Consider the following 27,329-nt stretch of genomic DNA (forward strand, 5'->3'; position numbering starts at 1 on the left):
ACCACCCACCTATTGTATTTTATTACATTTCCTATTGCCATGTGCTGCAAAAAAAGTAAAGGAATGATTCACCCAAAAATGAAACTTTGCTTAAAATTTACTCACTGGAGAAAGCAATGTTATGGAATAGAATACTCATAGTTTTGCCAGGAGCAATGGTTTGAAGTTTAAGTCTTGATGGATTTCTTTATTATTAACACGCAGATTTTCACTTCACAGGATGTTAACTGGTGGACTGGAGTGGTGTAAATTACTTTGTGGTGGATTATTGTGATGTGTTTTTTTTTTGTTTTTTTTATCAGCTGTTTGAACTCTCATTCTGACAGCATCCATTCACTGTAGAGGATCCACTGGTGGGCAAATGACGGAGCACTACATTTCTACACTACATTACAAATCTGCTGAAGAAACAAACTCATCTACATCTTGGATGACCTCAGGGTGAGCACATTTGAATTTTTGGGTGAACTATTACTCTTATTTAGGACCACATCTGGTACTCCCGCTGAATTGCTCTTTATCCTTAAAGGGTTCATCGGATGCAAACTTCACTTTTACATGTTGTTTGAACATTAATGTGTGTTGGGAGTGTATGTACAAATCTACCCTATAATGATAAAAATCCATGCAGTGGATTTTAATTAATCTGTAAAAATAATATCCCTTTTTCAAATCGAGCCGGTGTGGCGTCACACCGATAGAGGCCGCTCCCATGATAGTTGATTGACATGAGTGTCTTACCTCCGATCAGTTGTAACAGTCCGACCTCCTTTGTTTCGATGCCGGAGCAGGGATGTAAGTTAGACAAGAATATCTCTGATTGAGCGATTGTTTTGTTGTGTTGTGTTGTGTTGTGTTGCTGGATGTAATAATGAATGTAGTGGTCGTCATTTACTCCCGACATCTGAGCCACTGAAGATTCAGTGGATTACATTTGTTTGTGAAGGGAATGCGCCTCCCGATCTACATATATCCGTCTGTGTTTGCGCAAATCATTTGTGATCCAGCTTCACCTACAGCAAAAGTGAGTATAAGTTTGTTTGTTTGTTTGTTTGTTTGTTTGTTCGTTTTTTTTTTTTTTTTATGAATCTCTGCAATCACCTTTCCTAATAATGTGCTAGTTAGCAAGTTTTATGGCTAAACGTGCTAAATGCGTCTAAAGTAAACCAGCAGCAGAGAGAAGAGAGGGGCGGGGCGAGCAGAGCTTATTTTCATTTAAAGGAACAATCCCTCAGAATGGGATGATTTTTGCAGAGTCTCATTTTGACAAGGTAAAAAGGGTGTTGTTTTACACAACCATTGAGATTTTTTTATATAATATAAGTATATTATGGACTTTTCATAAAGACCCTAAAGAATCATATCGACTTGTGGAAAATGGGCATCCGATGACCCCTTTAAGATTTAGTCACTGTCACATTTTCTTTCTGGTTCTTTGGTGATTGGTCATTTATCTTCTCTTCCTCAGTGTTGAGACTACATGTGTGCAGGAAGATGTCTGATTAATACCAGCTTCATTTTCTTTGAATGCAAACAAAAATATGCTGCAAATGATGTCGTTCATCACTGTTCTTCTTGTAGTCCATGCCATCACTATCATTTGATAGAAAAAAATGTAGGCACCACTGATAAAGCCTTCTGCTCCTCTGGTGATATTCTGAGTTATCATAATAAGACTGTGTTTTGTGCAGCTGAAGGCTGTTATCTTAACAGCTCTTACACTAGAGATCATTTCAAGGTCCATGTCTGACACTATTAGAGCCCTTCAATCATCTTTATCAGAACAAAATGCTCTTATCGGTTTAAAACACACTATGCAACTATACAATAAAATATATCATACATCCATTAACAAAGTTCATGTTCATGCTAAAAAGTTTTGTGATTGATTGAAATCAATCTAAATCTTTTAAATCATCGCTGTGTGTGTGTGTACAGAACACATCAACACTCCCAAACTAACAATGCCTGATGGTGATATATTCAAAATTCAAAAGACTCAAGCAACAAAATGGTTACTGTTGTTTTAGTTCAAGTGTTTTGTCAAATATACGGTCAATAATTCCATCACATGCCCTTCATTAAAAAGCAGGGACTGTGGTGCATCAATTCTTTCATAAAATGGCCATTTTGAACAAATGGGCCAATGTTAAATCTGTTTAGAGAAGACTGAAACATCTTCTCTCTCAGTATGAGCTCATGCACTCACTTTCTTTGTTTCATACAAGAAAGTAAACACACACATGGTCACGCACATACAAATAACCTGTGGGCAGCGGCATAAGCATCAGTGTCACAGGTCTACACGGAGTCACGGAGCGATCCAGAGGAATTACTAAGACCGGCAGAAAATTTGCTCAGCTCTTCACTCTGTATTACTGTCAATGGTTCTTCATGCGTGAGGGGAATCCGGCTCAGAGATCATAGCACTGCTCTAAAACCTACTGAACTGCCTCAAACCGCTCTTAAATGTCCACAGAGACATCCGAACACAAATGGCAGCTCGTAAGGTACTGATTTGGCACACTCTAAATGATCGGCAAACCCACGAGACACAAATAAAGCTCCTCATGTCAGATTTGATTCACAATTGATTCCAAGAGTCACATATTAGCACATCGCTAAGCTAACAGTGTGATACTCTAACAAGGAGTTCATATTAGGTGAGAAATTGAAAATTGTTGCTGTTCGTACATTATTATAGGATACCCTTGTGAAAAACGTGTGCTAAATTGTTTTCAGAGTGTACTTGTAGTGTACTTCAAATCTTAAGAATACATATTTTTATAATAATAATAATAATAATAATAATAATAATAAATAAATAAACTGTACTAACAGCTAATAATAAAATAAAAGGTCACTTAAACAAAGTATACTTTCATGACTATGTTTCTTAATACACTTAAGTGCACTTTTAAAACTGCACTTTGTAATAAAGTCAAATTAAACATTTTACATTTAAAAGCAGTTTTGTTTTAATAATCGTTGGCATGTTTTAAAGTCTAGACATACTAAAGCATATCTAAAATACTTGATTATAATTTTAAATGCAGTGTGTTAATTTGATATTGAAGTTAATATAATTTAAATGCACTCAATTGAAACTTAATTAAAATCATTATCATTATCATTAAAAAAAGTGTAATTACGAATATATTTAAATACATGGCAACCAAGTTTCAATAGAAATGGCATTAAATATATATTTGGTAACACTTTATAATAAGGTTCATTAGTTAACATTAGTTCACTACATTAGTTAACGAACTAAGAATGAATAATACTTCTAAAGCATCTATTAATTTTAGTTAATGCCAATTTCAGCATTTACTAACGCATTATTAAAATCATTAGTTAATGCGCTGTGAATTAACATGAGCAAATAATGAACGACTATTAAAATCAACATAGATTAAAAAATAGTGCAATAAATGCATTGCTTATTGTTCATTCATGCTAGTTAATACATTAATTAATGTTAAGAAATGACACCTTTTAGTAAAGTGTTACCGTATATTTTAGTCTACCATAAATGTCAGTACATTCTGCTGTATACTTTAACCATATTTCAGAGACTATAGAAATAATTATGAAATGACATATACAAAAATATTCAAATCTCACTTAAGTGGGTCTAATGGTTAGCTACATGTGTTTAAAATAATAAAACAATGATGCATTTTCATGGCAATTAACATTTCAAAATGAGCAATTCAGTGTCCAAAAACACAAAAAAATACATTTAAAGTGTGTTATTTACGTAACAAAACATGTACTTCTACTTCATGAGGGTACTTTAAGTAGTATATGTGATTTAAATATTTATGTAAAATGTGTTTATGTGAGTTTGTTCCCGGAATACCAACTTTTATCAAATAACATTACATAAAACGCTTCCTGTGGGGAAACACTGAGCTTTCCAGCTTGCGCTATCGCCTCCGTTTGTCTACGAGAGCTAAGCGACAGCTCCAGAGGGAGGCCTGAGCAACACATAAGACACATCTCAAAAGTTAGCACCGTTTAAAGGCCAACCGACTCCGGAAGAGAAGCGTTTAATCCACACCACGCCGCCTCAAAGCTTTTAATTAATCTATTTCATGGCCTTACGATACACACACCGCCGTTCACCGCCAAAGTGAGGCGAGAGAACGAGATACGCCGTCTCGCCAATTGTCTGACAAGTGCGCGCGGTTGTGCTTTGAAGTGTCCGAGCCTTTGAGCCTCTTGTGAGGATGATATGTGCAAGCGGTTTAGGCTGCTGAAGAACTGGATTACATTGCCTCTACTTTTCCAATTAATTATCCGGCTGTTTGGGAAACGAGCACGAGGGCACCGCAGGGTTTCTGACTGACGCTTGAGCGCGAGAGCCCACGCGCCCCAAAATAGAGTAATGAAGCCCAAGGAGTGTGCAGCGATAGAAAAGATGGAACTTTGTCCAAGTGAACAGCAGAAATAGTGCCCGCATGCTTTATTCAAAGCCGGTTGTGGGTGTAGTGTTGGTTTTCCACACTCTACCATCTTTGGAGAATTACGTAAACATGATCAAATTTAATTAACTCGCTTTTCCTCGCTCTCGGTTTTTGATGAAGTGTTTGCGGTTCAGTTGAAGCGAGACACCGAGACCGAATTTCGCGATACAGACTTTATCGCTGGAAAAGCATTAGCTTGGGGTCAGTAGCAACTCCCAGCACAGTCCCTGGAGACCGAAACTGATGTTAAAAAGGGAAGGAAACCATTAACCCGAGGGAGGATATTTTCCAAAGGTCAACCGATTACAGAGCTTTTGTGTATAGTGGCTGTTTGCTGGGTAAACGATTCAGGTAGTGTTATTAGTGCTGTTTGCTTGCTTATACTGAGAGTTAGTGATGTGAACAAACCTCTAACCCGTCCCTCATCATTTGTGCTACAGACATGGAAGATACTTTAAATCATGTGGCTTGTTGAAAAGAGGTGTGCTCTTATTTTTCGGTTCGGTTCTGGCTAATGAAAAATCTTGAATCTGAATTCATGAGTCCCCTGGCTGTATCGAGGCACTAGAATATCAGAGGTGTGGGAAATTGTGGGAAACTCGCAAATTATTACAGTTGAAATGGCTGTTCTTCCACAGGCATGCACCAATTAAATTCACTTCAGAAAATAAGCCCTCTATGCACACAGTCTCCCAATAACTTCTGACATAACCTACAGACTGCTTTGACTAATACATACAACAGTTTGTTCCGGTCCTCAAAACTGATTGGCTGATAATAGTGTCATATTAGAGTGATAACAGAACTCCAACAATCATTTCACAATTTGTAGCACTCCGCTTGCATCATTTCTTACAGTGAGTGTCATGGCGGACAGTGACTTTTAAAAGTAATGCATTACAATTTTGCGTCACTCCCTGGAAAAGTAACTAAATCTGTTACTTAGTTACTTTTTGTGGAAAGTAATGTGTTACGTTACTTTTTGCATTACTTTAAATTTGGGCAGGGCTTGCTTCTTTTTTTTTAATATAAAACAACTGTCATGTAAAAGCCCTTTTACACCAAAAGTGAAATTAATTCACCTCAGGCTGAAAGAAAAGTACATTTATGCAGGAGATCACTCTTCAGCTATACAAAAAACAAAACACAAATGTTGCATTTCACTGTTTTATTCATTTTGAGGAATACTGAATCTGTTTTTTGTGAGTGAGATGGATTAATAAATGTTCACATTTAGTCTAGAATACACTAATATCATGTTTACTCCCAATTTCCAGACAGGAGACTTGTCGATCAATAAATGGGGAAAAACGTAACTGCCATTACTTATTTGAAAAAGTAGCTCAGATATTTTTTTGGAAATTCAAAAGTAATGCGTTACTTTACTAGTTACTTGAAAAAAGTAATATTATTATGTAACTCATGTTACTTGTAATGCATTACCCCCAACACTGATGGCGGACACCCAAATCCCCTATAATTAAAAAAAAAATAATACTGTTTTTGTGTCACAGGATGTAGCTTTAAGAGTTTTTTTAGAAAGAACTTGTTTATACTTCAAATATGCTGTTTGTTAATTAAGATAATGTTTATTTGAAAATAGACATTATCTTCATTACTAGTTCTAAAGCAAATTTGAAAATGTGATTTTAGCGTGAATAGTAACGAAGAAACGTTAAGTTGCTTAATTAAAAGCTTATTGTATATTATTGTATTAAAAGCTCACTGTATGATGCGAGAGAGATGGACTGAGCGAGTGATTACCTGCATCTGATGCTGCATTCATTCTTCAGCTCAATCTCATATTCACAACAAAACATTTGTTTGAATATCTGCTGAGGAAAGCGATATCTTTGTCATATTATCCTTTCATCTGTTAGAGGTGATTTTTGATGACAGTGCTGCTCAGTGCATTTGTTGGCTGCGTCTTACAAGATGTTGTTAAAAGAAAAAATAGCTTCCTTGTTTACAACCCTGTTTAGTCCATTTCAAAATAAAAGTCTATACTGCTGACTTACTCATAAAAACTGTCTTTTGTTGACGCCCTGGAGCTCACATGCCCGAAAACGCTGACACAAATATTCAAATAAACGTCGTCTTTATGAACAAACCGCACATTCGAAGTCTAAACAAGTACACTTTCACGTAAAAAAATATATTTAAAACTACATTCTGTGACAGAAAAACTGTATTATTTTTTAAAATTTTAATGGCTTTGGGTGTCCACCATGACACTTGCTGTATGAAATCCCACAAGCAGAGTGATACAAATCAGATCAGCCAATCTGATTTGAGGACCACATATATATATATATATATATATATATATATATATAGTTATTAGGAACTATTCTTTATGTTTTAGAATAAAGCAGAAGCAAAAATATAAATGTGACCCTGGACCACAAAACCAGTCTTAAGTCGCTGGGGTATATTTGTAGCAATAGCCAAAAATACATTGTATGGGTCAAAATTATTGATTTTTCTTCTATGCCAAAAATCATTAGGATATTAAGTAAAGATCATGTTCCATGAAGATATTCTGTAATAGTTTCTACTATAAATATATGAAAACTTAATTTTTGATAAGTAATATACATGGTTAGGGACTTTATTTTGACAACTTTAAAGGTGATTTTCTCAATATTTCAATTTTTTTGCACCCTCAGATTCCAGATTTTCAAAGAGTTATACCTTTACCAATTTTATTATTCTATCCTAACAAACCATACATCAATGGAAAGCTTATTTATTTAGCTTTCAGATGATGTATAAATCTGAAAAAGTATGACTGGTTTTGTGATCCAGGGTCACAAATTTGACCCATACAGCTGCTAGTGCTGGGGATTCTGAATTCTGAGCCGAAAAAAATAAACAAGATATAAAGAATTTGTCCCAGTGATTTATTAATTTGTTCCCTCTTGTGTGGGGCTCTGTAGATATATGACTGAATGTGTGGCATTTTATATTTCAGAATAAAAGTATATGTAATTTATGAAAGAAAGAAAAAAATGAAACTGCAATATTACATAGTAAAATAGCATAGCATATAGTCTGTTGCAATGCATGTTTCAGAGTACATCGGCTCATAATCTGATTCCAGAGTTTTCAGTCATGGATTATTTTTACATCCACATAATTTCCTGGCGGGAACATTTAATGTGCACACGTGATTACAGTAGTCAATATTTGAAGTGGATCAAAACCATTCATCAAAGCTGTCCTAAAACCAAAACTATACCTATTCTTGTCTTAGGACAACTTTGATTAACTTTTTTGATCCACTTCAAATGTTGACTACTGTATACTGTAGCATTTCACTGACTGACAATGAGGTCTGTTAATAAACGCGTTTTCACAGAAACTGCCATTTTCTTCTGCTTGTGGGTTTAATTATTGCAATTAAAGACTTAATGTACTGTAATTTTACTTTGGTTTTTTTTTCAACAGTATTGTCTTGAGCTAACACTACTACTATTACTAATCAAATAACTACTTTATGTATTTATTTTACAACTTTTCTCTAATGTTTTCTCTCTCTATATATTGACTTTTATGAAGCAAACATGGAGTCTGTCTATATATAGCTGTATCTATTCTACATCTGTATGTATTCCATTCCAGTTTGGAGACCACCAGTATAGCATCTTAAAGGCCAGAAAACTGGTGGTCTCCAAACTATAAAACTGAAACTCATCTTTTCAATGAAAATGTCCTGTCCCTTCTGCATTTGATACATTTGACGTTATAGGTCAATATTCAGGCTGAAGCATCAAACCCTATTATACTCAAAGCCCATGATCAGATATTAAACCTGAAAGGAGAGCACCATCTGTCTCTATGAGAATATAAACATGTCTTTGAAAGTTTGTGTAATGCCTTTTGAAATGGTTTTAGGAGTCCTATGGACTTTGAAGCTTTCAGGGGTCACCCAGAGTCATACGGACAGCGCACATGCGAGCTAAGCCGGCTAATAGGCATGAGAGCTGGAAAAATAAAGCAGCAAAAACAAAGAAATGCCCTCCAGTGAGAGACCGCTGGACTCAAAGAGATGTGTTTTTATTCTTTCAGGCTCGGAAAAGGACTGAAATGTGTCTGTTCCCCTGTTATTTTGTCCGAGGGGCTTTAATTAAAATAACAAACATTGACTTTGGAAAAGCCATGAAAAGAGTAATGACTTTGAGACAGAGCATGGTGGTGTGCGTGCTCGGGCCGGGGGTGACGATCAGTCAACACGCGCCGAGATAGGAGATTTTAATTATCTCACCCTCCCTGCAAAGTTTACTATTTGTAGAGCAAACTACATCCTGCTGCTTGAGCTGTACACACAGAAAAATAAGAGCTCTTGTTTACTTTCAGGAAAAGACCAGTCTGACATTTCCCCTTCTCGCACGCCTCGCTGGAAGTGTCTCTTTCAACCTCCTGATATTTATATTCCTGCGCTAACGCCGTTTCCCAGCATCCTTATCGGCTGGTCCTGTCAGAGCTTCGGCTAGCCAGGGGTTCACAGCTGTCTGGGGCAGACGTTTCCCTACATCCGACTTTATTTCGGGAAAGAGAGACAGACGATGAGAAGAGAAACCTCCCTAAACTAGCTCCCTTGTTAGACCCTACACATTTGGACCTTGTCTTAATGAAAATAGATGCGATGTTCTGGAAGGGTCACGCATTGTGCTCTGATTGGTCAGGTGAGGGCTGAACTCTGCATGTCCTTTTTCCTGTGCAAAACCTACAATCCATTTAAGCATTAACACTTCACACTTTTACCATTAAGTTAAGTCTTTATAATTATTTTCTTCTACTTAAATGATTCTTATAATAGCGAAATTAAGGGGCTGTCAAATTAGCAACGTTTCTGTGAAATTTCAGGAGCATAAAAGGTCCACTGTCTATAGTCAAAAGTGTCAGCTCACACAGAAGTAACTTTCAAACCGAGCCGCTTTCTGTTGGTCAATGCAGAAAATCTTAAACACAAGCAAGAATTTGCATGGGAAACTTTTCTAGCATCACACGAAACTCCCAATTGTGTGGATTGCTATTTAAATGACTTGATATCAACCCTGAAAATTTGCCGTACATTAAGTGTGACCGCACCTTTAGGGCTAAAACCTGTCAGCAAACTTTGCTATTTTAAAAACTATTTTATTTTATTTTATTTTATTATTAAGTAATGTTTGTGTACATTTTCTGTTGATCAAGTCATCAAATAGAAATAAAATGATAAAGAAAAGCATTATAACTGGAAATATATCAAAAAGTACAAATGTGCACTTTCTTCATCTGAATGTAATAATCGACCAGTATGTTTTTGTTTGTTTGTTTTCATATAAAAGAGTATGTGTCATTTACTATCTTTAAAATAAGTAGTTTATTTTATATATCAGACTATTTAATTTAAAGATAACACATGCTTACCAGTTACTGCAATAAATGGCATATTTATTTTACATAATATTTATTAAATGACAAATAATTCTTTGGAATTAAAAAAAAGACTAAAGTAGATGAAATAAATACTAATAAGTAAATAAATAAATACATTTTGATTTTACATGAAAATTATATTGATCATTTGTAATCTTAGTAATTTTCACAAATAAAGAAAATGTTACAAACATGAAAACTGTAACTGAACTGAAGTGCGCTCAGTAATCTGGGAATCATATTTTCTGATGATATGAATATGACATATAGTGACCACTGCATTAACTACAGATGTTTTTCCTGAACAGAAGTCACGCCTTCCGCTTTGCATTTCTGGTCTCCCGTGTTTCAAGTTAGTGTATATTCCCAGCTGATAATCTAATGTTAAACATATTAAAATGGCTCCATAGCGCCATCACTTACGCATGCAATGTCGCAAAGACCATCATTTGTCAATGCCTCACTCCTCAAAGTTTAATGAATGTGTAGATGACACGAAGCCGCCGATGTTAGCTAGCGTTACACCAAAAACAGATGGGCACTATTTGAATGGGTTCCTATGGAGACTGGAACAGAAGAGCATCCAATCGGAAGTTAGAATTCGTAATGGCGGCACTCAATGTTTACTCAGGAAAAGGTCTATATTTCCACTTCTCAGTTACACCTTTAAAAATAAAGGTGCTTTAAAAGGTTTTTCTCAGTGATGCCATAAAAAGAACAATTTTTGGTTCCACATAGAACCATTCAGTCAAAGGTTCTTTAAAGAACCATCTCTTTTTTACCTTTTTATAATCTGAAGAACTATCTTTCACCACAAATAACCTTTTGTGAAACAGAAAGGTTCTTCAGATGTTAAAGGTTCTTTATGGAACCATTTGGATAAAAAAAAAAAAAAAAAAATCATTGTGGCATCAGGAAGCACCTTTATTTTTAAGAGTGTATGTTGCCTGTAAAATAATCAGCACTTATTTGGAATGGAACAAAGCTTTTCTATCTACGTACTTACTTATTTACTTGTTCATCTCATTACAGACTTTAGAAATAAGTTGTTTTATACTTTCCAAAAATATCTGAAAAAATTCGGAATCAAATGAAATTCATTTGGACATATTTAAAAGATAAACTGTCAAATATGACAGTTTTATAGTAATTACACAGCAATAAAATGAAAATAATTTCGATAATTTCGAGCTCATTAAACTCAAATTTCCTTCTCATTAGCGTTAAACCAACTGGCCTGTTTTTGGTAACGTCTTTGAAGAGTGCTAAGAAGCGGTGAAAATCATTTTCTCCCATCGTACTGTCTCTGCCTCTCCTCAAACCTGTCTTATCGATCAGCGTATCGAGCTCTGAAAGTCTTATTTAGTTCACACAGACGCTCACCTAATATCATCCCATTGATCGGCAGCTAAAGTCAGCGTGTTCAACATCAAACAAGTTCACGTATGCCGGGACGTTCCAGTACTGCAAAAAGTGTATTCTTCTTAGCATGCGTCAGGGACATCAAAATTTCCACCTACGCACAAATCCGAACAAATCACGGTGAAGTTGTTACCAGATAAACAGCAATCACCGCCGGACAAAAGAGGTGATAATTGCAGGCGAGTCCATCAAAACGCATATCAATGGCGTCTGAATGAGTCTTATCTGCTGAAAGATTTCAGTGTATCTGATAATTGCAGAAACAAAGCGTCTTTTGTGTTTTAATTGGGCTGCTGTGTGGGTCCAGGAAGAGAGACTCAATCAGTAGGCCATCGAGGGACTCATCCTACGTGCTGTCAGTCAAACGCTCCTCTACACCATAAAACGGCCGGATTAAATTGCCTTCTCTGCTGCTAAGAATTAGGGTGGGCTGAAATTGTACTTTTTTTTTTCCTCATATGAAAGGCTCCAAAGAGAGAATTGATCTTCAGTGAAATAACTTAGGCTGTGAGAGATGGAATTGCAGGAAACAGGATTTTTATGAAAAATGCCTCTCGCCGTCACGGGTGTCAACAGGCATTAGTTATAACGCTGGGGAATATAATGCCGCTCTGATGTAGAGGAACGCGGATATCAGGTAGCCATAAACATAAACATTTTTGTTTTTATGATATGCCTCTGAAACGCACTCAAAAATATTTAAATGAGAACTAGCTATATTGTCATTTATTATAGCTGCTGGGCCCGAATGTTCCATGTAATTTGTCTTATTTTTAAAGATAAACTGCGCTTCAAAACTCTGCCTACGACGCCTCAAATAACAAATGCATCCCCTTTGAAAATGACCTATTTATGTGATTTAGGAAGAAATATGATCTTACCATATTTTACAAGTGGATGGGCTAGTATGAATTTCCACAGTTTGATAACAATGAAAATGATTTTAATTAAAAAAAAAAAAAAAAAAAAAAAGTTTGAAAGTCCACTATTAGTTTGCCAAAAATGTAAAATACTCACAAACTGCCATAAGAGTGTGATGATTCTGAGTAAATGCAATGTCCTAAAAGCAACATATTTCACAAATGCTTGATTTTTTGTAGGAATAAAATAAAATAAATAAAATAAAATAAAATAAAATAACCCCTAAACCTAACTAGCTCATATGAAAAATTGTGCAGTTCATATGATCATATGATTTCACCACCATTTTGCCAAAATGTAAAATACTTAACTGTCATAAGACTATATGTTTATTCTGACTAAAACTTTCTGAAAGCAACTTAAATTTAATCAAAGTAATGTTATATAGTATATAGTTTTTCAGTCTAAGTTTCATGAGAGCGCTTTGAGATTTGGTTTGGTGCTCACACTGTACATAGTGTGACACAGAAAATATAACAAACAAACAATAAATGCATAAATAAATAATAATAATAATAATAATAATGCACTTTATTTATTTGTTCATTTATTCAAAGATAAATACAGTAAATAAAGTGCAATTATAGAATTATATTTTAAAATAAAAAGTGCATATAAAATAAAAATAAAATTATTTTATAGTACACTTTAAAAATGCAATGCTAATATTTAATGACTTTTTCAGCAAAATAAAAAATAAAATCAGCAAACTTTTATTTTGGCGAGATGCCGGCAAGTAAGCGTAGCTCTGCCAGTATAAGCGCTGCTGAGTGAAGCTTGTCTGTGAATGAATGAAATATTGTGCTTTTGCATTTTGCAGCACGAAGCCTAGATTTATGCTTTTTGTTGGAATGGAAAGCTAGCCAGCTTATTTATCCTGCACTTTTTTGGTGCACCTGGGAACCACTTATGTGCATCCCTGTATATATTATATTTTTAATAGAAATGTTATCCGATAGCTTTCTCCATGTAATATAAAGACCTATTCGCATCAACAATATTGTAGAATTTCTGATAAGGCATCAAAAAGACATGTTAAAGTTATTTCAGTCAGTGGAATTGCTTTGGGCTCAAAGCAGAACCTAATTTGACAGGGCCTTTAGATTTGGCACGACATGAGTTCATTTATTTATTACTGTGTATGGAAATCTAAAACAACATCTAACCTTCTACCACTGTCTCTAAACAATTACTAACAGAACACTTTCCTCTGAGCCATTCCATTTGTCGTATTAGAGGAAATAACAGCTTTCTCTTGCATTGGGAAAACTGTACTTCATTAAGCATAATCAGACTTTTAAAAGACAAACACAGCACACACACGCACCCAGACACACATGCGGTTGCTGATGAAAATGGCAATGCATTCTGAAGCTTTAATTACCGGCTGTGACATTGCATAAAGACTAAATAAGACATGTCAGTTGGACTCACAACTCAGTTCCGTAGCCTTTATGGTCTTGACACTTCACTGAGGAAATTACAATTATTCACTGTAATTTCAGAAATTGCACAGCAATAAAAATATGCTTAAGGTCGCCGAAGCTGTCACAATTTTAAGCCGTTCGCAATTCATTGATTATGCATTACTGTTATTTGTTCCCTGTGTGGCTTCTTCTGTGATGAAAGACCATTTAATGACAGCCTCCTTCCTGTCAAAATTCAAATGTGATTTGTAACACAATATGTTCTTCTTTTTTTCTTTCTTTTGTTTTCAGATGTTAGCCCTTGATCTTGCAATGCCATACTTTTGAGTATCAGCAAAAAGTCTGGTCCACTTTGCCCGTACGAAAAAGAAGTTTATTCAGTTGTGCTATTAGTATACTTCTTTTACACTAAAAATAGTAAAGTATACTTTTAAGCTACTTTTTATATACTTCTCAGAAATGGGCATCATGTACTTCTCAAAAATATACTTAAAATGACATTTAAGTATACTTATACTTGGGATCAGAGGTTGCGTTAACCAAAAATTCTCAGTCACTGACGGAAATTTTTTATCAGTATTTGACAGAATACACATATCTATTGTAAATTGTAGCTGTAATTCCCACCCCTGTCCAGTTGGTGGCGAGTGCGCTCCAGTCTGGCAGCAGAGCACAGGATACAGAACAAAACGAAACTGTCACGAATGTTTTTCTATTCATTTGATTACGCACAGGCGAGTACACAGAAGCTACAACGATCTGTCACGCAACATTAAAAAGCGACAAAACGGTATTTATTGCTTGAATTCCCTAAGGAAATTGACAGAATTTGAAATCAGAGACTTTGTTTTATATCAAAAGTAACACAAAGCCTAGCCTATTGCTATTTACCGGATGGAAGATGTACTATGTACTGTTCATTCATCAGCTGAAAACAGCATCAAGAGCTTGATTGTGGTTTAAGAATCGATATTGGTTCATTAAAATGAGAATCAAGATTTTTTTTTTTGTTTTTTTTTTAAATCCAGCCCTAGTGTATTTTGTTGTTTTTAAACACTGCGCTGTCGTCCTGTAGGTTCATGATTAAAAACGAAAATATGAACAAAAATAAAAGCAATTAAATGTGTTATTATAATTAAAATATGAAAATTACAATTACAGGTAATAATAGATTATGACAGAATTTTTACGACCCTGTCCATCAAAATGATGGACAATGTTGAAGTCCAGCACAACCTCTGCTTGAGCTATACTTGTGCCCCTAGAATCCCTGTTTTCATTCTTATACAGTAGGGGGTGCTATTACAGATGTTACAAGTGAAAAAGAAACATAAACAACAGACGCTTCCACATGTAATCTAACAAGATCATCAGACATAAAACAGCATCAAAACTGTGTAACATTATGGAATAAAATGTTGAGCAATGAAGAGGTAATAATGACTGAATAAATAAAATAAACTTGAAGTATATTTCTTTTTCATAAGGGTATTCTTGTCAAGAAACTTTTCAAGTGATTAAAAAAAAAAAAAAAAAAAAAAAAAAGAGATATAAAAGCACAAATATGTTGTTATATTAAATCAGCCCTTTAGGTTTAGCTATCATATTGAAAAAGTTATTTTGCTTGTTTGTTTGTGCAATATGCATTAGATGTTCAAAAGCCGGAAAATAGTTTGCATTTTAGCACTTCTGGTTCAATTATTCTGAAGTCAATGGGATTTTTAGTAATATGCCTGAAAACAAGGTTTGCGGTTACCAAAAGCTCAGGATATTTTCACATTTTATTCTACAGCATAAAATACACCCTAATAACAACCCCTTGTGATTTAAAGCTTTACTTGTTTTGAAAAAGGCACTGGCTAAGTGGCTAAACAGAAAAACTACTCATTATTCACTTTCATAGCTTTGTTGTGTTTAGAATTGAGCTCTAGCAAACTATTCAAACTCAGACTTTTAGGGAAAATGTTTTTTTTCTTTTTTTTTTTAAATAAGGCCTGACGTTGAAGTCATGTGACCATGGCGTCGTTAATTTATAGCCTACGTTTAGCTTTTTACTTTAGGCCGCAAACTTCAAGTTGTGTTCATTTGTGAAGAATGTCTTGATGAACAAAAAGTGTAAGAATCATAAGCTTTTGTTGCTCACGGAGCTCGTTTTCTGCAGTAATCCAAAAGCCAGTGAAAAAATCCTATTGAGTTTTTGTCGAGTGAAACCAGGGTGATGTGAACTTCTGGGTTGGCCTGCAAAAACACCTCATCACTGCAGCACTCGATGCACCATGGGTGGGCTAACCTGAGGATACTCTTGAAATGTCCACTCATATTTTCTGGCGTCAGTGTGACTGACTCACGGTGACTTAAAAGGTGGCTTTCGGTTCATTATTCAAATGACTGTCCATTTTAGCAGGACTCACACTAATGGCAGAGAACAGCCCATCATTATCACTTCACTTATTACCCAGCGATCCCCCCCACCAACACCTGCCTACCTGGATATCAATTATCCTGACAAGACCAGTCAACTCTGTTCTGATGCCAGTCCAGCCCTCGCTGTCTGTCTCGCGCTCAAATCCCCTCCAGAAATAGCCACAGTAGCTCATAAGCAGAATCAAGGCTTCTCGAGCCCCTCATTCCAGCTTATGTGTCTCCTTCATGGTTTGGCAGGCAAACAGAGTTCGAATTGTTTGCCTGCGGAGGGTAAACTATGCATCAGCGCACTCTGCGCTTTATAAACAACCACATAACTTTTCAGTACCTCGGGTCGAGACGGTAATGACTTCAGAGACTCTCCAATAGGTGTGTGAGTATTTCCCATACACGTCTGAATGAAGCGAATCCACATGAAGCCCGCAATTCCATCATTATCTGCTCATTATTGTACTGCTGTTGCCCAGGGCCATGAGGGAGAGCTAATAGAGGAACTTGCAGCTTCAAAAATGGAGTTTTGTGCTACCTTTAAAGGAAAATGAGTCCGAAAATGTGTCACCAGAACGAAGCCTGTGCAGAATATCTCAATGCTGCTACATTTTTAAACATGTCACTTCACGATCAGTCACATCGCGTGGTGTTTTGGTGTCAGTGATGTCAAGTCTGGTGCAACCTGCTCAAAAGCATCATTTCTGAACCGAACGCAAGAGCAAATCCGATTGTTGAGCTCCAACAGAGGGGAAAACTATTGGTGAAAGGCCCATCCTCACATGAAGCTGTCATGTGTGCCACAGCCATATGAAGCAGGTTCTACTTTCATGTCATTGTTGGAGCTTGTTAAGTTAAGACATAATGTACATCCAGTTAGTTGTTATCGCAGAATAAATCCAGACTTGCATCACCCTGAAGGAGCTTATGCTGTGACGACAACCAACTGGATGCACATTATCCCGCTTATTACATGGCTACTTGCCACGTAAGTAAATAATTTGACACAAAATGCTAATTTGAGCTGAACTATTTCATTAGCTCTTTACTAAAAGTGGCTCTGCCCCTTTCGAACATTTGGTGTCTCTTTGCGATGATGTGTCGAAAGTTCAACTACTTTTTTGAATCTTTCTGCACTGGTTTGGTTCCGACCAGGCGAAAAGTTTTTCAAAAACTCCAAAATACCCCAAAATTTCCAACGACATAAGGCACTCGAGCCTGCAACGGTTTAGGAGTTATGAGCGATTTCATACTTTTGATCGCTGAAACGGCCCCGCCAGGTAAACTGGGGAGAGCCTTAGTGACATTGCCGGTGGGGTGAGTACTACCATCCCTCCAAGTCTCTATGACTTACGGTTTGGTCTGGAGATCCTTGGCCATTCTAACAATTACAGTAGGGTTTCAGTGCAGTTTCAACCCCTAATGACTTTATTAAACAATTTATTTTCTTCTGTGTCAGTCTTCGCTGCACATTCAGGAGATTACCACAATGCATGCATGTGATGCTGCTGACGCAGAAGCCAGTGTTCTGACATAAAACCTGGATGTGCTGCAATTTGTCCTTACTACTTCTATGGGCTTTAAACGTGTCAGTTGCATTGTTGTCTATGCAGGAAAGTAAGAAAACATCTTAATTGTATTCCAAAATGAACAAAGGTCTTACAGGTTTGGAATAACATTAGGGTGAGTAATTAATGACAGGATTTTCATTTTGGGGTGGACTATCCCTTTTAGTCCTCCACTTTCATTCTAAACTAAATATAGTCAATAACTGAGGCACAAGATGACAGCATTTGCGTTTGAATGAAACGAGCGAGAGCGCTGCGGTCTGATGTGAGAGATGTGAAATAAGCACTAGCCTCAAATACCTGTATGAGCATTTGTTATTCTGCATTGTTATCAGGGAATAACATACCTCGGAATGTTGCGACTGACCAATCAGAATTGAGTATTCCAGGAAAGCGTGTAATAACTAATGTTAACTAATTGGACTGTACTGTAAAGAATTACCAAACATTCTTTCAATTCTGTGGTTGAGCGCTACAGTAACTTCATTCATCCCAAATTCCAAAACTTCCAAAGACATTCTCAAACTCTCACAATGCCCCAGGCCTTCAGTTTAATTAGGATTTATTTAAGCCCGTCTGATACACCATGTCGTCTTATAGAAGTTAGTGCTGCAATTTATTTATTTTTTCGTTGACATCTGACATGCGAATAGCATCTTTTCCTTCTCCTCAGCCTTCCAGCTTATACTAAAATGTTTCCGTCTTACTTGAAAGCACTACCTTCTTCTTGACTGGAAGAATGAATTAAGAGTACTGGGAGTTGGGAGGTGAATGGGGTTAACACTACATTGGATTTCTGAAACACAATTGGAATTCTCATTGGCCAGTGGTTGCCTTTTGTCAGGGTGTTTGGCAGAAAAAGTCATTTTTGGAAACCCTGGTGTTTTTCTTTTTGGTGTCCTTGCAAGTTCATTCCGAGCAACTAAAGGGAGATGGTGATGAAAACTCTGCATTTTTCCTCACAGCTCATATAAAATGCAAATTTCCTGAGGGTACACAACCATTTCAATGCATTGAAATTCTCCTCACATCTACTTTATTTTATTTTTTTTTTCCCCAGAAACAACCCTACTGTAGCCCATATATTTGCAAGGTCTTTAAAGTGTAGCACAAAACTTTTGCACTTACACAAACTCATTGCAAGATAATAAAAGTATCACTTCTATACTTTCCACCATTTCAGTCTGCTTTTGCATTATAGAAGATTTAGACATGGTTAATATTGTGGGCTCAGTTAATTTTGAAAAATGCTCCAAATCAAGCTCATTTTGCAACTTGTTGGACCAGAAAGCACTAATCCAAAGTTTGCAGCAGCAGTTAAACTGAAAGTGCCAGAACAAATGTTTGTCAAATGTTCTAGCGGAGTTCATAAGATTCATCAGCATGACTCCAAACAGCTGAAAGTTTTCTCATTCTGATGCAAGAACAAACTGCCATTAAAGCTTATTACCTCTGCCTCTTATTTCAATAATATATTCAATCCATGTCTCTAATCAACACACTACAAAGCAGCGTGAAGAGTGTCAGAAAAGAGCGAAGCAACAAGCCGATAGGCTGAAAGCTTGTCTTATTACACCTTGACATCAAAGACAGCAATGCTTCCCCGCATCAACACAAATGAGCATCTCAATCTCGTCAGGAAACAAGGGGAAAATTGGCCCGTGCTAATGTGCCATTTAAATGCAAAGAGCAATTTCTGCAGCGCTAGCTACGTTTTTTTTTTTTTTTTTTTTTTTTTTTTTTTTGGCTTTTTTGCACCTGATCTTCAAAGACGGCATGTCAAAGTTTTAGAGCAGGGTTGACATGTTCCTGCAGCAGGGGGCAGTGGGAAGATCATGGCACCGCCCGTCTGTTTGAAGTCAAGCTCACAAAACTCAAGACCAGACACACTTCTGTTACGTGTCCAAAGCATGTCTAGTTTTAATGATCTAGTCCAAAACCAAAAGTATAAACAAAGAGAGGCTCTCCATAAACAGAATTTATTACTTTAACTTCAATCAGTGTGTTTATATGTTCAATTTTAAGGGGCGTTCAGTTTGTGGAGATCACTCAGGAGTTTATAGGCTGTACACTATAGCAGGTGTTTCTCCTCGAATGCCGTCTCCAACTTTATGAGTCATCAGAGCGCTGTCTGTATATTGCTGTTAATTTGCATAAAGTTTACTTAAAGATCAGCGACGTGCTGTCGCGCATGTCACTGGATATCAGAAATGCTCGCAGAAATGGAATGAACTTCCATTTGCACCAATTATACGTTTCATTCAGTAACCTTCATGTTTTGAGACACTTAAACGCAACTTGCCAGTGGGCTATAAACTAATGTTTTAGTTATACTTTTTATATTTACACATAATGACATTTCACGTTAATGCATAAGGTAAACTGTCTCGCAAAGTCTTTTTTTTTATCATCCAAAGTACTATTCTCTATGGTTCTATGTTTGTAATGTTCTGTTTGAATTGACACAGCACAATGCCACAAATGAAAACTTGAATTGCCACTCATTTACTAAAACTCAAAATTTTACTTGCAGCTTTCATATATAATGCATTATAAAGTATTTTAATGCATTAAGTCTTGTAATGCACCATATCATGTATTGTATTATCTCATAATTAACCGCAATTACATTATAATTTTAATACAATATACGTATTATATGTGACCCTGGACCACAAAAACAGTCATAAGTAGCATGGGTATTGTAGCAATAGCCAAACATACTTTGTATGAGTCAAAATGATAGATTTTTCTTTTATGCAATAAATCATTAGAATATTTTGTAAAGATCATGTTCCATGAATATATTTTGTACATTTACTAGTATGCATTGCTAAGAACTTCATTTGGACAACTTTTTCGACGTGCAGGGTCATCCAGTGCTTTAAATAAGAAACTCTTGGCATCAATGTGCTGACGTGTAAGGCACTGGGAATTTTATCGTCATGATTAAATTATATATTGGGTAATAATATTGCTATTATTACATATATGTTGGGGTGTGATTTTTTTCAATGTAAATAGTCACAACAGTTTTACTTATATTGCCTCTAAACCTAACCATTTGTCAACAAAACACAAAATATAACAGGCAGATACAACTATATTCATAATTTATTCAAAAAGTATTAATATTCCAAGTGTTCCAAGGCAAAACGATTGATTTGTGAGAGGAATAGATGTGTGCTGCTGCAGTCTGTCTGTGCATGAATTCAAAAAATGCCACCAGCCTTTCGACAGCCTTGTTGTGAAATGCCATTGGCTCTTGGGTGTCTCGTGTCAGAATGCGTCACGCTAATGTTCGGGAGTATCTTTTTGAATGAGATGTGAGCGTGTTAACGGAGTGGGATCATTTTCAGCATAAAGAGAACGTATGGCTTCAGAAGATGTTTGTTACGTTTTTATACTGCTTGTTTATGGTCAGTTTTTGCAATAAATACCTGTGACTGTACTTATTATATTATATTATATTATATTTGTCAGCTACTTATTTTATATTGTTTAGAAATGGGTAGGTTTAGGGTAGGGGTGGGTTTAGGTGCTCCAATGAATTTATACATTTATATAAAGGTATTTTGTATTTTTTACGAATGCATGCAAGCCATCAAATTAAGACAAACAATGGAAAACAATGGAGGACCCTGCACGTCGAAAAATGGCGCAAAAGCGTTAAAAAGTGACGCTAAAGGGGTCTTGACCAAGCGTCAATATGTGACCAGTTGGGAGTAAGAACGTGTTGGACAAACAGATTTAATTTAGGATTTTATTCACTATAAACACTGATCAGTGCACAAACATGTAGCACATCAAATATGGTAAATTAAACTCAGATGTGCTTCTTTAACACGTAATAACAAACCTCACTGGTTCTTGCAGAGGCTCTAACTTCCATTCAGCATATTTGATGTACTCTTTGTTTCATGTTTGCAATGACATAAGAGTGCGTAAATTATGAAAATGTTATTTTTTTGGGTAAATGATCTCTTTAACTGTGTTATTTTATCAGGGAAACAGCATAGTTTCAGCAAAAGGGGCCAAGGGAGATGCATTTGCTACTCATTAATTGATTACTCAACCAAAAAATCTTCATCTCATACATCATTTTAAACAGAATTTTAATAGAAGTACAAATACAATTAGTACTATTTTTTAACAAACATACTACAGTATGCAAAACATGGCAGAATTAATTAGTGCACCTTTAAGCCAACATGTAAAACCTTGAATTGAAACAAAAGTACAAAACTTGGAATACAAAAGAGTTTTCACAGGAGTATCAGTATGCTACAGAGCCTGTCTGTTGTGTTAGACCTGCATTACACCCGTCTACCTTTCCTCTCTCTCTCTCTGTTTCACAGTTCCCCTTCATTGACATGCTGAACATACCCCAGTATGAATCAATAATATTGAGCAAATAGCACCCAATAAACTAAGCTGTTGTCTCAATTGGAGTGTCTTTAGCAGCTTTGATGGAATTTAACCCTCCAGATAAGTGCGGTATTGGACGGCTACTCAAAGAAATGTCAACAGAAAGTGCCACAGATTGTCTTCAAGCTCCTCATGTCCAGTTAACAACATTATGTGCCGCTAAAATGAATCCAGGGTAGTAGACGGTTTATATCACATCATGAGTAGAATCAGATCACAATAGTGATATATGCAGTATCACAACATAGTTATTTCTTTTTTGAATCCAACGATTCATATTAATAATCACACAGTAATGTCTGTTGGATTATGCAATGACTTAAATATTTTAGAAAAAGAAAGGTATTTTAACTCATTTAATTATCGTTTTATTTGAAAGCTTATGAACACAAACCAAAAGATTTTTCATAACAGATGAACAATAAGTGTGGCATCAATGCAGATTTGGTTGCTATCATGAATTAAATTTTTGCTAATCTTTATTTTTTATGTATTTTAATCTGTTAATCATAATTGTGGCAAGAAAAGCACATTATTTGTTATCCATGAATTTATCAGTCAAAGGAAAATTGAAGACACGGAGCCACAAAGATGCATTGCTATCTTGGTAAAAAAACATCAGAATTTGTTCAACTGAAAACGTGCAACAGTTGCGCCCGTGAGAGCACTTACTGTAGATGTGTAAAAGCCATAACAGCGTCAACATTTTCACATCTTACAAATTACTATTTAGAGTCGATTACCATTATTAAAGCAGGAAAAAGACCTGCGTGCGTCTGTAGCTCCTCATGTACCTTGTGGAGATGTACAATTACTGCTGAAACCATCTAAACTCTAAGCATGTTAACACAAACTCCTACCTGAACAGCAGGACACGGCCTGAAGCGATACTTAAAGCACATTTATTATTGGAAGGACGCTGCCAGAGACACTTCAGCAAGACACCACGAGTAGCCCTAACACTCTCTGCTTGTGGTCAGGAAAAACAGATGAGTATTGTATTTCCTCTTATAAACATTGAGGAGTTTGCAGAGAAAGATATTTAACTTTGCATGTTTACACAAGCTTTGTTCCAAAACCTGGTAAGCTACTTTGGGCTACATAAGCTGCTGCCTTCTAAGACAACTTCCTAATTATCATGGGTGACTTGGCATTTAAAACACAAAAGGCAGTAGGCGACCTCACTCACTCTTCATTCTAGTTCAGTGTTAGCATGCTGCTAAGCTAAAAATGTGGCACTCTAGCATAAAATGACCTAACTACAGAGTTCCTAGGGGGACAAAGTGATGAAAACGAATATAAGATGAAAGGAGGACTATATTTCAGTGAACGCTGTGTGTGAACACAAAGTTTCTCAGGGGAACGCAATATTTTTTATGAGTAAACGCAAATGTTTTCTGAAAAAACACAAAGTTACTCTGGGGAATGACACACTTTCGCAAACAAATGCAAATATATTGTGAAAAAAAATGCAAAGTTACTCAGCAAACACAATACTTTTGTGAGTGAATGCTATTTTTTTGCAAACAATGCAACGTTACTCGGGGAACGCAATACTTTTGAGAGTAATCCAAATGTTTTGTGAAAGAACACAATGTTACTTGGGATAACAAAATACTTTTGTGAATGAATGCTAATGTTTGCAAAGGACGCAGTGTTACTTGAGGAACACAATACTTTTGAGAGTAAATGCGGGGCTTGACATTAACCCTTGACATGACAAATCAGTCATTCACTTGTCCGAGTAAAAAAGTTACTTGTCTGGGGCAAAAAAAAAATGTAATCCATAGCAATATTCTCATCACTGCTATATGAGGTCTTACTTTAATCTAACCCTTAAATTGATTTCTAGGACACTTTTTAACTTTTTGAAGGGCAATATTTTCCTAACCTTACTAAATGTATGTGTCATCATTTATGTCAAAGTCTTACATTTTATCAATAAAACTATTGCAATTATTTGCATTTTTATCAATAAAATTACAAATGCATAAACAATGTTATAAGATTAATGTTTTACTTTTTTAACACATTCATCTGAAATGCAACAATGCAATGATACCTTTAAATATGTAACCAAACCACCATTAGATGGCGGCAAATCATTGTCTTAATAAGTGAGTCACTGATTGAACCAATTAGTTCAAATGGCTAATTCATTCAGTAAATGTCTTTAAGAATGGCTCATTGAATCATTGACGCACACGATTCACTAAAAAATTCTGAATCATTCAGTAACAAAACACCGCTGTGTGTTGCTTGGAGATGCGAGATGTGAGATGTTCTGTCGTGGCTTTGCTTAGACCTATTTTCGTTAGGAAAAACAGTCAGTAATCTGTCTAAAATGTAAGTCAGTTAATATTAACTACTTGCTGTTCTCAGGGAACGCAATACTTTTGCACATGAACGCAATTGTTTTGTGAAAGAACGCAAAGTTCATCTGGGAACGCAATACTTCTGCAAAGAAACGCAAATGTTTTGAGAAAGAACGCAAAGCTACTCTTGGAATGCAATACTTTTATGAGTAAATGCTAATGTATTGAGAAAGAACACAGAGTTACTCAGGGGAATGCAGTACTCTTGCAAACTAACTCAAATGTTTTACAAAAGAACGCAAAGTTGCTCAGGGAAACACAATCGTTTTTTAAACAAAGATATTTGGGGGAATGCAATAATTTTGCAAATAAATGCAAATGTTTTGGGAAAGCATGCAAAGTTTCTCTGGGAACTCAGTACTTTTGCCAACGTACATAAGCATTGAAACATAATTTTTCCTCCCACCTTATATCATTTCCATCAAAAGGAAAATTCAAAATTTTTCAGGGAAAATTACATTATCTCTCTCTCTCTTTCTCTCTGTCTTTTTCTCACTGAGCTTGTCGTAATGCATTCTGTTATCTTTTTATCCTGATACATGCATTGCTTTCTTATGTTTTACAGATACAGCCAGTTCACACATAGATAAACATGGGAAACATTCATATTACAATCAAACGTTTATTACAGCACAGGACAACAAAACTTACCTCGTATAAGGTCAGAGGTCATGTGCGGCCAGCTGTAGGTCCGTACAAGCTGCCAATCAAAATCATCTTCCTGTGCCTGTCTGTATTCACATAGGCTGGGGTCAGAGTCTTCCTCAAACGTGCAGCCAGCTGGAGAGAGAGAACGCATTGTTAAAACCAAACTATATTTAGGTGGTCAATTTACATTGCGTTTGCTTTTGTAGGTCAGTATAACTGATCTTTGAAATGTTCTGAAAAGTAACAAATTCCAACATCCTACTTGGGAAAGCGCAACATAAGTCATCACTTCAAATGAAGTTCAACTCGACACTTGTAAACGTGCAGAAATTTACAACGATTTCACACATACATGGCGACACCCAGGATGACACACTTAATGATGTCCCCATAGAGCTACCTGAATGAAGACCTCTTAAAGGCACTGTAGCAAAAACAGCAAGCTTAATTGCAAGGGTTAGTGAACGGACAAAAAATTCTGGTAACCTTTTAGTATAGGGATCAGTTCTCACTATTAACTAGTTGCTTATTAGCATGCCTATTATTAACCTACTGGCTGTTTAATAGTACTTATAGAGCATTTATTCTACATGACCATATTCTACATTCCTAATCCCACCCAATATCTAAACTTAACAACTATTAATTATTAATAAGCAGCAAATTAGGAATTTCTTGAGGTAAAAGTCGTAGTTAATGGATTGTTAATAGCACAAATTGAACCTTAAAATAAAGCGTGACCAAAATTCTCACATGAAATGAAACTGTGCATGTTTTTGGTGCATTAAAACTTGACCAACATCATAAAGGACTTCAGGGAAGAAAATAAAATGAGATGATAATGACCTCTTTAAACAGAAAACAACCAAAAGCTCCACATTTTTGATCACACTTTTAAAACTTTTTTATGAGAACAGTAGGATGATTGCTGCTTTAGGCAAATGATGTATTTCTGTAAATAACTTTATGCGAGTTTGCTAGCTTTGTAGTGGAAAAGGAACCTCAGGGCTGTTGTGTTCGAGTAATTAAATATTCCGCACAAAACCACGACTTACTTTGTAGCTGCAATCTTTCAGGAGTGACATGGTACTCTGCGTCTTTGACTAAGAAGAAAGACTTTGTTCAGACATCGAAAATCTGATTTTTGGCACATCCGAGTCAAATCTGTTTAGTTGTTTACAAAGAGAAAAATACATTCATTCTGGATTTTTCAACCTAGGCTGATTGGAAAAATATGCCTCAACCTACAATTTGCAAAACTCCAAAAACATACCTATACATACATTTCACTGCAGTTTGTAGCTGAAATGAACACTAGTGGCAATAAAATACCAACAAGTTATATTTCTTTTTCACACAAACTATGATATGGCTATGATGATGTTATGACATCAAATAAATAAATAAATAAATATATATATATATATATATATATATATATATATATATATATATATATAACCATAGTGCATGATTAGTAAACTCGTATATTTTAAGGTTTGCTTCACATAATTAGCTCCAGATATACAGGTGCATCTCAATAAATTAGAATGTTGTGGAAAAGTTCAATTATATCAGTAATTCAACTCAAATTGTGAAATTAAATCAATTCAGTGCACACAGACTTAAGTAGTTTAAGTCTTTGGTTTTAATTGTGATGATTTTGGTTCACATTTAACAAAAACCCACCAATTCACTCAACAAATTAGAATACTTCATAAACATTTTTAGTGAATTGTTGGCCTTCTAGAAAGTATGTTCATTTACTGTATATGTACTCAATACTTGGTAGGGGCTCCTTTTGCTTTAATTACTGCCTCAATTTGGCGTGGCATGGAGGTAATCAGTCTGTGGCACTGCTGAGGTGGTATGGAAGCCCAGGTTTCTTTGACAGTGGCCTTCAGCTCATCTGAATTTTTTGGTCTCTTGTTTCTCATTTTCCTCTTGACAATACCCTATAGATTCTCTATGGGGTTCAAGTCTGGTGAGTTTACTGGCCAGTCAAGCACACCAACACCATGGTCATTTAACCAACTTTTGGTGCTTTTGGCAGTGTGTGCAGGTGCCAAATCCTGCTGGAAAATGAAATCGGCATCTTTAAAAAGCTGGTCAGCAGAAGGAAGCATGAAGTGCTCTAAAATTTCTTGGTAAACGGGTGCAGTGACTTCAAAAAACACAGTGGACCAACACCAGCAGATGACATTGCACCCCAAATCATCACAGACTGTGGAA

At 35.9% G+C, this 27,329-nt stretch overlaps 1 protein-coding gene across 1 annotated transcript in view; it reads right to left on the minus strand.

Annotated features, from left to right (window-relative positions):
* The window catches only part of ptprua (protein tyrosine phosphatase receptor type Ua), a 304,775-nt gene that overhangs the window by 195,713 nt on the left and 81,733 nt on the right, over positions 1-27,329 (minus strand). Inside the window, 1 exon segment of the mRNA XM_051137296.1 lies at positions 25,101-25,229. Within this exon segment, the coding sequence (XP_050993253.1) occupies positions 25,101-25,229 (129 nt within the window).

The sequence above is a fragment of the Labeo rohita genome, chromosome 19 (assembly GCF_022985175.1).
Source record: "Labeo rohita strain BAU-BD-2019 chromosome 19, IGBB_LRoh.1.0, whole genome shotgun sequence".
NCBI classification, from domain to species: domain Eukaryota; kingdom Metazoa; phylum Chordata; class Actinopteri; order Cypriniformes; family Cyprinidae; genus Labeo; species Labeo rohita.